The following is a 10,728-nucleotide window of genomic DNA, read 5'->3' on the forward strand; positions in this document are numbered from 1 at the left end:
GGTCTCTTCCAACTCTACAATTCTATGATTCTATGATTCTAAACGGTGTTTCTGTGCGCTCTGATTTCCATCACGGTGTCCTGTTGCGTCAGAAGCGGTTTAGTCCTGCTGGCCACATGACCCAGAAAGCTGTCTGTGGACAAATGCCGGCTCCCTTGGCCTGAAAGCGAGATGAGCGCCGCAACCGCATAGTCACCTTTGACTGGTCTTAACCATCCAGCGGTCCTTTACCTACCTTACTTTACAGACAAGACTATTGCAAGGTGGAGCAATGACCAGATGGTTTCCTGTACAACTTAAGAAAAGAAGACTTCACATGCTCAGGGGCACTTTGTCCAAAGTTGTTGTTGTTGTTGTTTAAAAAAAATTGTGTCCACTTCTCTGGAGCAGCAGAAAACAACCCTTCTCCCTCCTCTATATGACATCCTTTTATATATTTGAACATGGCTATCATATCACCCCTTAACCTTCTCTTCTCTAGGCTAAACATACCCAGCTCCCTAAGCCGTTCCTCATAAGGCATTGTTTCCAGGCCTTTGACCATTTTGGTTGCCCTCCTCTGGACACGTTCCAACTTGTCAGTATCCTTCTTGAACTGTGGTGCCCAGAACTGGACACAGTACTCCAGGTGAGGTCTGACCAGCGCAGAATACAGTGGTACTATTACTTCCCTTGATCTAGATGCTATACTCCTATTGATGCAGCCCAGAATTGCATTGGCTTTTTTAGCTGCTGCATCACACTGTTGACTCATATCAAGTTTTTGGTCTACCAAGACTCCTAGATCCTTTTCACATGTACTGCTCTCAAGCCAGGTGTCTCCCATCCTGTATTTGTGCCTTTCATTTTTTTTGCCCAAGTGTAGTACCTTACATTTCTCCTTGTTAAAATTCATCTTGTTTGCTTTGGCCCAGTTGTCTAATCTGTTAAGGTCATTTTGAAGTGTGATCCTGTCCTCTGGGGTATTAGCCACCGCTCCCAATTTGGTGTCATCTGCAAACTTGATCAGGATGCCCTCAAGCCCAGCATCAGGACTACTTCCTTATGTAATAAATCATAAGGACTACTTCCTACTCAAGAAAAAAAAGGCAAATTCTGACTTAGGTATCAGAATTTTGCAAAGGTAAAGGGAACAAGCTTATTTAGATTCTCACCCTCAATTTTATTTCCGTTCCCCACCACCATACTCATTCTCCCACCTCTCCCTCTCACATCTCTGAAGGATAGCTCAGTCGGTAAAAGCACGAGACTTTTCATCTCGGCGAGGTTGCGGGTTCGATTCCTGTACCGCAGGGGGTCGGACTACATGACCCTTGGGTGGGGTCCCCCCTCCAACTCTACACTTCCAATGCCCCTTCTCTGCCTCAGAACTTTACTGCGCCAACCTGGAACGCTTTCCCGAGTAACCATCAAAACAGAACTTTTTCTCCGTGGCGACGCCTCCAGGAAGTCAGTCCTTGGGCAGGCGCCCCTCGGCAAAGGGGGTCCAGATGGGCAGACTGCCCTTCAGCTCAACAGAGGGATTATGCAGCAACCGAAACTCTTTTACCCCCAGCATGAGACGTACACCCCTCGGCCTTTAGAGCGACCAGACGGACAGTCAAACCGGCCCTTCCCGGCTTTTGTTCTCCCTGAAAACCTTGCCTCCGTAGGTAGGATCAGTTTATGCCAGTGGGGTTTCTTACCTTGTTTTTTCTGGGATGTGGCCAGCCCCACATCTAAGGACAGGCATGGCAAGTTCCCGGGGGGTGCTTGGCTTGTTGGCTCAATAGCATATTACAGGAGGAGAGGTTCCCCCCTCACAACTTCCTGTAGAACTAATTTTACACGCCATATTATTGCAAGGCGGCAACCTGCCCTTCGGTCATGGCCTCTCCATCCCAAGGCCAACCTCGGTCCCTATTTCCCTTTCCCTTTTCTCACATTGCTAGCAATGACTGGTGCCCTCGCAGACCTCTTTCCCCCTTGGCCCGTTCATATTTGGGGGATAAGTGTTCTAACACACGGCTGAAGCAACGTTGCCAAAACATGTACCATCTTGGTACGGAAGGAAATGTTCCGCCACGGCAGCAGCACATTCCTTCAGACCCATGGCTTTTTGAATTATATTCTGATTATTGGGGTGGGGAATCAGGAGTGTGTGTGTGTGTGTGTGTGTGTGTGTGTGTGTGTGTGTTAAATTCCATGCGGAATAGAGCTCTGATACCTCGGCGTGGCCGAAATTCGGTCGAGCAGCACAGCTACTATGAAGTGTGCTGCAAAATTGCACATAGACGCCCGGCAGCTTTTGGGCACACAGAGAGTTTGAGGGCAAGGGGCGGTGGACTCGCCTCTGAGCTCTTGCAAAACTCACAGAAGGAAAAAGAAGGAACTCTCAATGCAAAACACACACACACACACACACAGAGAGAGAGAGAGAGAGAGAGAGAGAGAGAGAGAGAGAGAGAGAGAGAGAGAGAGAGAGAGAGAGAGAGAGAGAGAGAAGGGCTCACCGAAAAGGCACAATGGATTTGAGTTTCAGGAAGGCAGGCTATAAAAGGAACATTCAAACCTCGGTTGTCGAACGGAATCCGTTCCGGAAGACGGTTTGGCTTCCGAAATGTTCGACAACCGAGGCGCGGCTTCCGATGGGTTGCAAGAGCTTCTTGCACTCAAGCGGAAGCCACATCGGACATTCGGCTTCCGGAAAACGTTCAAAAACCGGAGCATTTACTTCCGGGTTTTCGGTGTTCGGGAACCGGAACGTTCCAAAACGGAGCCATTCGAGAACCGCGGTTTTGACTGCAGCACAGAAAAACCAGATATGGCAAGTGTCCCTATTTTGCAGGGATGGTCCTGGAATTACAAAAGCCATCCTGGCTTCTGATTTGATCCTGGTATGTCCCTTTCCCCCCACTGAGCTCAGGGAGGAGGATTGATGGCTCCAAGGATTGATGCCCTCCCCATGGCTGTTGCTGCCAGGATCCTCCCTTGGGCAGCTCATAGTGGCTGCTGGAGAGCAGGCAAGGAGGAGGAGAGGCTGGAGCAGCCCCAAGGCCCAGCCTCACATCAGGTCTGAGGGGCAGGCAGAGGGGCAGGGCAGCCCTGGGCAGCAAGAAAGCGGGAAGCACAAGGAGTCTTGATTTATTATTATTTTTTATAAAAAATGCTTTGTGCATCCACATATAATGTCGCCCGTTTCTAAAATGCATTTATTGGCCTGCGTTTTCCTTTCTGTAAATCTACCAAAAACGAAATAAAATTGGGATGAAGGAGTTTTCTCAGGACGCCGGAAGGCTTGTGTGCTGTGTCCCCTTGGTGTGTGTGTGGGGCAGGGGTGGAAAAACTCTGCGGTTGTGGTCAGAAGAAAAATGGGGGCTCAAGAATGGGGTAGGGGCGAGAAATGTCCCTACAGTTGTTGTAGCTTGGTTTCCGAACAGCTTAGTTCTCGAACCTTTTGGCTCCCGAACGCCGCAAACCCAGAAGTGAGTGTTCCGGTTTGCGAACTATTTTTGGAAGCCGAACGTCCGACGGGGCTTCCAATTGGCTGCGGGAACTTCCTGCAGCCAATCAGAAGCTGCGATTTGGTTTCCGAGTGTTCGACTTCCGTTCAACCTCCGAGGTACGACAGTATTTTCATCTGAGGGCATGGCATTGTTGCTAAGGGGTGACACCCAAAGGGTCCCCTTTTGCCCAGCCCTTCGGAGGCCAACCAGAAGCAGTGGAAGAGATTCCCGGGAGGCAAAACTAGAGAAACAACGCAGCTGGCAAGAGCAGAGGCTAGAGCATGAATTTTTCTTTGTGTTGACGTTACAGGGACACCCAGTTTGTACCACCCCCCCAGCCAGGAGAAAGAGCTATTTGCAACACCTCCGGCAGGTAACGCTTACGTGGTGCGTAGAAAGGAGCAACTCTTGCGGGCGCGTGGGTGGGCCTTTGCGGATTGTGGCCTGTAAATCTCGACTCGGGGCAGGGCAGGGCGATGCCTGGCTAGGTTTCCGACGGACTAAACCTGAGATTTGGTCAGCAGCTATTGCTATAAGAAAACTGAGCGTATTGCCGTGGAATTCATCACTTCAAAGTACACGAGCATGATTAGTTTTGATTTTGCTTGCTGTTGGGATGGGACGCAAAAGCCCCTCTGCTGCACATGCATGAAGCCCCAGGTTCGAGTCTCTCGAGGTATGGTAGGGAAGAGACTCCTTGCCTTAAGCCCTGCAAAGCTGCTACCAGTCAGTGAAGATAAATACTAAGCTAGCTAGACTAAAGGCCTGGCTCAGAATAAGGCTGTTTCCCAGTGTTAGAAACTCAGATATATAAGCTAGGCCAGTGTTTCCCAACCTTGTGCCTCCAGATGTTTTGGGACTACAACTCCCATCATCCCTAGCTAGCAAGACCAGTGGTCAGGAATGATGGGAATTGTAGTCCGAAAACATCTGGAGGCACAAGGTTGGGAAACACTGAGCTAGGCGCCAAATACCTCCTTAAACCAAGGTTGCAGTTACCAAAATGGAATGCCCAGAGTTGCCATTTTGGGGCAAGGTGGCTCTAAAGTATTATTTTTCAAAGGATGGACTGGCTGTGATTGATTCTCAGATAAACATCTGGCAAGTTCAGATGACAATCTTGAGATAGGTTAAGAACTTTGAGAACTCAAAGAAGAAAAGTCACTTGATGCAGGGACCGTCTACCTATATATTGGCCCATTCTGACCTCTTTTTCTTAATGGTGACACGGACCATTCATAACGTAAGAATAATCTTCACAACTGTGAGCAGGGCAGTGGGGTGGGGTAAGTGAAGACAAGCGACAATAATGAGCTATAATGTTGTTCACTGCTCCTGCAGTTTGGAAGAGACTCTTGCAGCAGAGTTAGCACAATGGTGACTGTGCCAAAAACAATAAAACTTGGCTATAAAACTTTTTATTTGCCCATAGGAACACATTAATTAAATTTCAATGCATTCCTATGGGTAACCACGATTCGCAAGACGAATTTTTCGCGAGACGAATTCGTCTTGTGAGTCACCATCAGATCGCAAGGCGCATTCGTCTTGCGAAAAATTCATCTTGCAGGGCATTCGTCTTGCGAGATACCACTGTATTTATACCCTGTCCATCCAGCTGGGTTTCCCCAGCCACTCTGGGGGGCTCCCAACAGAATATTAAAAACACATTAAAACCTCAAACTTAAAAAACTTCCCTAAACAGGGCTGCCTTCAGATGCCTTCTAAAAGTCAGGTAGTTGTTTATTTCCCCGACATCTGATGGGAGGGTGTTCCACAGGGAAGGCGCCACTACCGAGAAGGCCCTCTGCCTGGTTCCCTGTAACCTCGCTTCTCGCAGGGAGGGAACCGCCAGAAGGCCCTCGGAGCTGGACCTCAGTGTCCGGGCTGGACAATGGGCGTGGAGACGCTCCTTCAGGTATTCTGGGCCGGGGCCGTTTAGGGCATTAAAGGTCAGCACCAACACTTGGAATTGTGCTCGGAAAGGTACTGGGAGCTAATGCAGGTTTTTCTGGACGGGTGATAAATGGTCCTGGCGGCCGCTCCCAGTCACCAGTCTAATAGCCACATTCTGGGTTAGTTGTAGTTCCGGGTCACCTTCCAAGGTAGCCACACATAGAGCGCACTGCAGTAGTCCAAGCGGGAGATAACTAGAGCATGGGCCACTCTGGCAAGACAGTCTGCGGGCAGCGAGGGTCTCATCCTGCGTACCAGATGGAGCTGGTAGACAGCCGCCTTGGACACAGAACTGACCTGTGCCTCCATGGACAGCTGTGAGTTTGAAATGATTCCCAGGCTGTGCACCTGGTCGGTCCTTCAAGGGCACAGTTACCCCATTCAAGACCAGGGAGTCCCCCACACCTGCCTGCCCCCTGCCCCCTTCGCAGTCAAAGGAAGTGGCAGCCAGCCTTGCCTTGGCAGATTTGAGCAGGACACATGTTAGAGGGTGCTCCTCGTCTGTCCCTCATTTTCCTCTCTCCTCGCCCCCTGCCAGGCTTCCACATGGCTCCGTGCGGGTGCTTCTTCGACCCCAGGATCTACCGCATTGAGTGGGCTACGGCCAACTTCGTCCAGCCCTCCGTGTACAAACTCCCTGGTGCGCCGGCCCCGCAAAACACCTACCTGCTTGACAGCCAGAAATACCTCAAAAGCCCTGTCCAGCCAGTCCCATACCCGCCCTACCAGCCGGTCGCCAGTAACCCCCCGTTCGTCTTGCCCTTCTTCAAGCCTGAGGGGCCCTCCACCAACTTGGCGGACCACATTGGCTTCGTGGGGAGCCCTGCCCACGGCTCCCCCTTTGCAGAGGCGGTCTCTCTCCACGGTGAGGGCCCGGGGCAGAGCAAGGAGCGTAAGCTTCTCTCTGCACTCCCTCCTGGGCTGAACCCAAGCGAGCGGCCAGCCCTGGTGGCGTCATATGAGCCCCTGAAAGACTGCCAAGACTTGGCCTTCCAAGCTTTCAAGGACTTCCAAGCGGATGAGGCAGACGACATCCGGAACCCAGATTTTGCAGAGGACCCCCCAGCCCCGTTGAACGCCTCTCCTGAAGAGCACCAGGCCATCCTCGGTGTGCCGAGTGTGGACATCATGGCTGAAGCAGAGTCTTGCGTGGACCTGGAGAGCATCATCGCGGATGGGAACGCATTGATAGAGGAGGAGGTGTCCTTCAACCTCCCAGAAAAGGTCCTCTTGGAGGATGCCATGAAGTTGTTTGACTGCTCCCCGGTGAACTCGGACACCGAGGCCTCGTTGGACGGCTTGGGCAATGGACGCCACAGCCGGCACTGGGGAGACAGCCTGAGGGACAGTTGCTTCTCTGGCGAGGATTCGACCAGTGACATCCGGTCCCTCAACTTGCCCGACGAGCTGCTGTCTTTCGATTACAGCGTGCCGGAAATCCTAAGTGCGGTGACGAGCCTGGACTACCTCTATGACGTGAACGCTTTTGGGGAGGAGTTGCAATGGGAGGCCCGGCCGCCTTCGCAGCCCCCCCTGCAACACGAGTCCCACGTGGGCCTCGAGGAGAAAGCGAAGAGCGGTGTTGCCAAGAAAAACAAGCCTGCGGCCGGCCAGTCAAAGGCGGCATCCGTGCAGGGAGGCGACGGTGAACCCCAGGGACAGGATTCCACCCCACTGGGAATCTGACCAGTGCAACTAATCGGACAGGAGGTTGTGCCACTAGATCAAGGATGGGGACAGAGTTCCTGCCATTTTGTCTATTAAAAACACACAGATAGCTTTTTAGAACTCGAACTGTGTGCCTGTCTCTCCGGGAGGACTCGCTATGGTATCTTTGCAAAGTTAAAACTGCATGGAAACCTGGCTTTACGTCACACAGGCAAAACTGTAGTCGGGGGGGGGGGGGAGTCAAGGTCTTTGTCTTGTTCAGACTACAGTGGTACCTTGGTTGTCGAACGGCCTGGCCCCTGAACAAATTGGCTCCCGAATGCTGCAAACCCAGAAGTGTTCCAGTTTGAAATGTTTTTTGGAAGCCGAAAGTTCGATGCGGCTTCCGATTGAGTGCAGGAAGCTCCTGCAGCCAATCGGAAGCCGCACCTTGGTTTTCGAACGGTTCCAGGAGTTGAACGGACTCCCGGAACGGATTAAGTTTGACAACCAAGGTACCACTGTACATGTCAAGTTGGGACTTAGGAGAGGTTGGGAATAACTCGCAAGGTGTCAAGTGAAGTTAACTCTTTATTCAAAGAATCCAAAACAGTGCAGGCCTAGTGCAGGTCCCAGCAGCACTTCCCAGTAGGTCTTGTCCCGAGGAAGCAGTTGCGAGGGCTGAAGGTCCCCACCTTCCCACTGCTCTCTAAGGCTCCTCCTCGCCCAATTCCTTCCCAAGCAATCTGAGACATCTCCATCTTACCTGTCTCCGCTCTGCCCTTTTCTTACCTCTTCTGGTTCTGGGAGACCAGGAGGGAGGGGAGCTGGTTGCAGCAGGAGAGGGAGACACCCTGGCTTCTTCAGCAACCTGCCTCATCTCTGCCTCTTGGCCTCCCTCCTCTCCCGTTTCAGCTTCTGCCTCCGAGTCTGGACTTCTCTTTGCCACAGACTCTCCCTGCTCCTTCAAACCTGTTGCCCCGCCAGCTTCCGACACCCTCTCCTCCTCCCTTGGAATGTCAAAAGCTGTTTCGTCCCCCCCTACCCTTGCCCTCCTTCTACGCCCCCACCCACCCAAACACACATCTGTTCATCATTTTGTCTTTGTCTGTCCTCTGTTTGTTGCAGTACCCTGAGCAAGAGCTTGCTTTTTATTGGCACCAACAGGGGTGTCAGGCCTATCCCATCTCCAGCAGATCTTGCCCCCATGAAGCAGTTGCTGAAACTGAAGGTCCCCCACCTTCCAACGCGCATCTAAGTCTCCTCCTCTCCAGGGTTCCCCCCCCAAGCAATCTAAGACACTGCCCACGTGAAGCTAACCTCTCCTCTGCTCTTTTTATCCCTCTCCTGGTTCTGGGAGACCAGAAGGAAGGGGAGCTTGTTGCAGCAGGGCGGGGAGAAACCCAAGATTCTTCACCAGCCTGTCTCTCAGCCTCCCTCCTCTCCAGCCTCTGCTTGCACCTCTGATTCTGGACTGCTCTCTGCCAATGACTCTTCCCGCTCACTAAATCCTGTCACCTCTCCTGCTTCTGCTCCCTCTGACCACTCGCCAATCCCCGGGCTCTGAGCCTTCTTCCCTTGGACATTCCCCAACTGGCTCCTCCCGCCACTTCTTTGCACCCAGCCAGTTCGTGACACTACAACTCCCTGTAAAATAGGCCAAGGGTTGTGTGTTCCAAACTCACACTTGGTCATGTACCCAGACGTATTGGCTTCCGGACTGTGAAAGGAGGACGGGAGTCCTCCCCCCCCCCCGTGGCTCTACACCTGGGCATGCCTCCTTGCTGAATGACGGCTCACCCCTGGCAGCGAACCCATTCAGAGAGACAACAGGAAGCCTCTTTTGAGAATGAGCCATCCTGCCGTCTCTCTGCGCCAATAGTGGTTTGCTGAGCCAATCCTTCTCAATGCAAACCCCTTCAGAACCTGGCAAGGGAGGCTGGAGGAAGGCAGTAACAGAACAGGGACCCACACAGAGGCTCGGCGGTCAGCCTCCCAGGCTGGATGAGAGGATCCTTTGACTTAATTGGAGGCTAGGAATAATTCCTCACAGTATAACAGGGTGGATTGGCAGGGCTAAACGGTAAATGCAAAATATACCGCTTGCTTGTAGGAAGAAACCCCAAAGCAGTCACATTGGTCCCAAATGCAGTGATCTCAGGAACCATCACGCAAAGTTCAGCTAGAATCGGCAGTACTGAAAGGCTGCCGCTTTGATTCAAATTGGCACCTGATTTTATCCAAGCAAATGTGTGCATAAGCAACATACATTTAAAGCACATTCTCTTTCTTCCCCCTTCCTTACACACACCACCACCATTTTTTTGGGGGGGGATTTATTATTTATTTTTAAAATTTATGGAAGATGAAGCAGATTTGGGTAGGTCCCGACCACTTCTACTTCTATACAGTAAAATCATTGGGAACTGGATAGGCACTATACAACCCAAGCGCTCCTGGTTTGGGCGACTGTCTCCTGGGGGGTCTTTGGATTGCTGTGAAATGCCTTGCAAGGACGGGAAAAGGGGGGCACACGTTTGCATTAAGGGGAGGCGGTGTGGTAAATGTGATGAATAAGTGTGCTTCTTTAATTTATATATTAAAAAGGGAGCTTCCAGTTTCAGGAGCACTCTGCTGCAGAAAGGCAGTGCCTGCTTTCACGTCCTGCATCTGATTGGCAATTGTGGAGAACAGGGTGCTCCTCCTCTTTCCAGGTCTAAGCCTGGAGACGCTAAGCCAGTGATGGGCAACCTTTTGAGCTTGGTGTGACAAAATTTGCCAAAGAACCGAGCATAACTCGGGTGGTGTGTCACTTTGAGAAAAAAACCATAATTTCGCAATATTTATAGTTTAAATAACAAAAATGTATAATTGTAATATATAACTGCATTTAATATACCAAAAACTAATTATTTAACCAAACCAAACCAAAAACCCCTTATTTATCACAAAGTGCCCAGGGCTGTTGAGCTTTTTTGGGGGAGCTGCTGACCAAAGTTTTGGAGGTTTTTTGGGTGTGTGTGTGTGCAAAAATTGCTTTGCTTTTTGGGGTTTTTTTTCCTGCCAAAGTGCAAAAAAACCCAGCACAGAACGGGTTAAAAAACGAACGTTGTTACACCCAGTCACCGTCTGCCAAAGCGCTAGGAAAAAACAGCACAGAAAGGGTTAAAAACCAATCTCTGCCTACCAGCAGCAACAACAACAACAAAGGACCCGGGTTTTAACAGCAGAGAAAAGCTGTAGCGTGAGGAGCGGCGGGAGAACAAATGGGGTGAAAGAAACAATAGCACGAATGGGCCGATGGGGCGCGTGCCAGCAGTGAAGGCTCTGCGTGTCAGGTCTGACACGCATGTCATAGGTTCGCCATCACTGCGCTAAGCAAAAAATAATGCAAGACTGAAATCTGCAGCAAGCCATCAGGCTCCTTTGCACGGTGGTGGTGGTGGGGGCTCTGGCGCCACCTACTGTTGTCTTCCCGCCTTGCGCCCCACAAGTCCCAATGACAGCTGCCGTGGTCACTGGGACAATGAGCGCTTCTGTCTGGGAGCGGTTGGCACTGTGGTCTAAACCACTGAGCCTCTTGGGCTTGCCGATCGGAAGGTCGGCAGTTCGAATCCCCACGACGGGGTGAGTTCCTGTT

General features: G+C 51.4%; 1 protein-coding gene across 1 annotated transcript; it reads left to right on the forward strand.

Moving 5' to 3' along the window:
* Positions 1 to 919: 919 nt before the first annotated feature.
* Positions 920 to 7,315, forward strand: PRR22 (proline rich 22). The gene is made up of 3 exons (XM_035117278.2): positions 920 to 1,652; positions 3,796 to 3,858; positions 5,980 to 7,315. The coding sequence occupies exons 1-3, from the start codon at positions 1,307 to 1,309 to the stop codon at positions 7,125 to 7,127; spliced, it is 1,557 nt and encodes a 518-aa protein (XP_034973169.2). The 5' UTR covers positions 920 to 1,306; the 3' UTR covers positions 7,128 to 7,315.
* Positions 7,316 to 10,728: the final 3,413 nt, after the last annotated feature.

This window comes from Zootoca vivipara, chromosome 6, assembly GCF_963506605.1.
Source record: "Zootoca vivipara chromosome 6, rZooViv1.1, whole genome shotgun sequence".
NCBI classification, from domain to species: domain Eukaryota; kingdom Metazoa; phylum Chordata; class Lepidosauria; order Squamata; family Lacertidae; genus Zootoca; species Zootoca vivipara.

Excerpts from the sequence above, each read along its gene's own strand:
- PRR22 (XM_035117278.2), top strand. The coding sequence starts at position 1,307 with ATGACCCTTGGGTGGGGTCCCCCCTCCAACTCTACACTTCCAATGCCC. Across the intron at positions 1,653-3,795 it reads TGAAAACCTTGCCTCCGTAG|GGACACCCAGTTTGTACCAC; the intron begins GTAGGATCAGTT and ends TTGACGTTACAG. Across the intron at positions 3,859-5,979 it reads ATTTGCAACACCTCCGGCAG|GCTTCCACATGGCTCCGTGC; the intron begins GTAACGCTTACG and ends GCCCCCTGCCAG.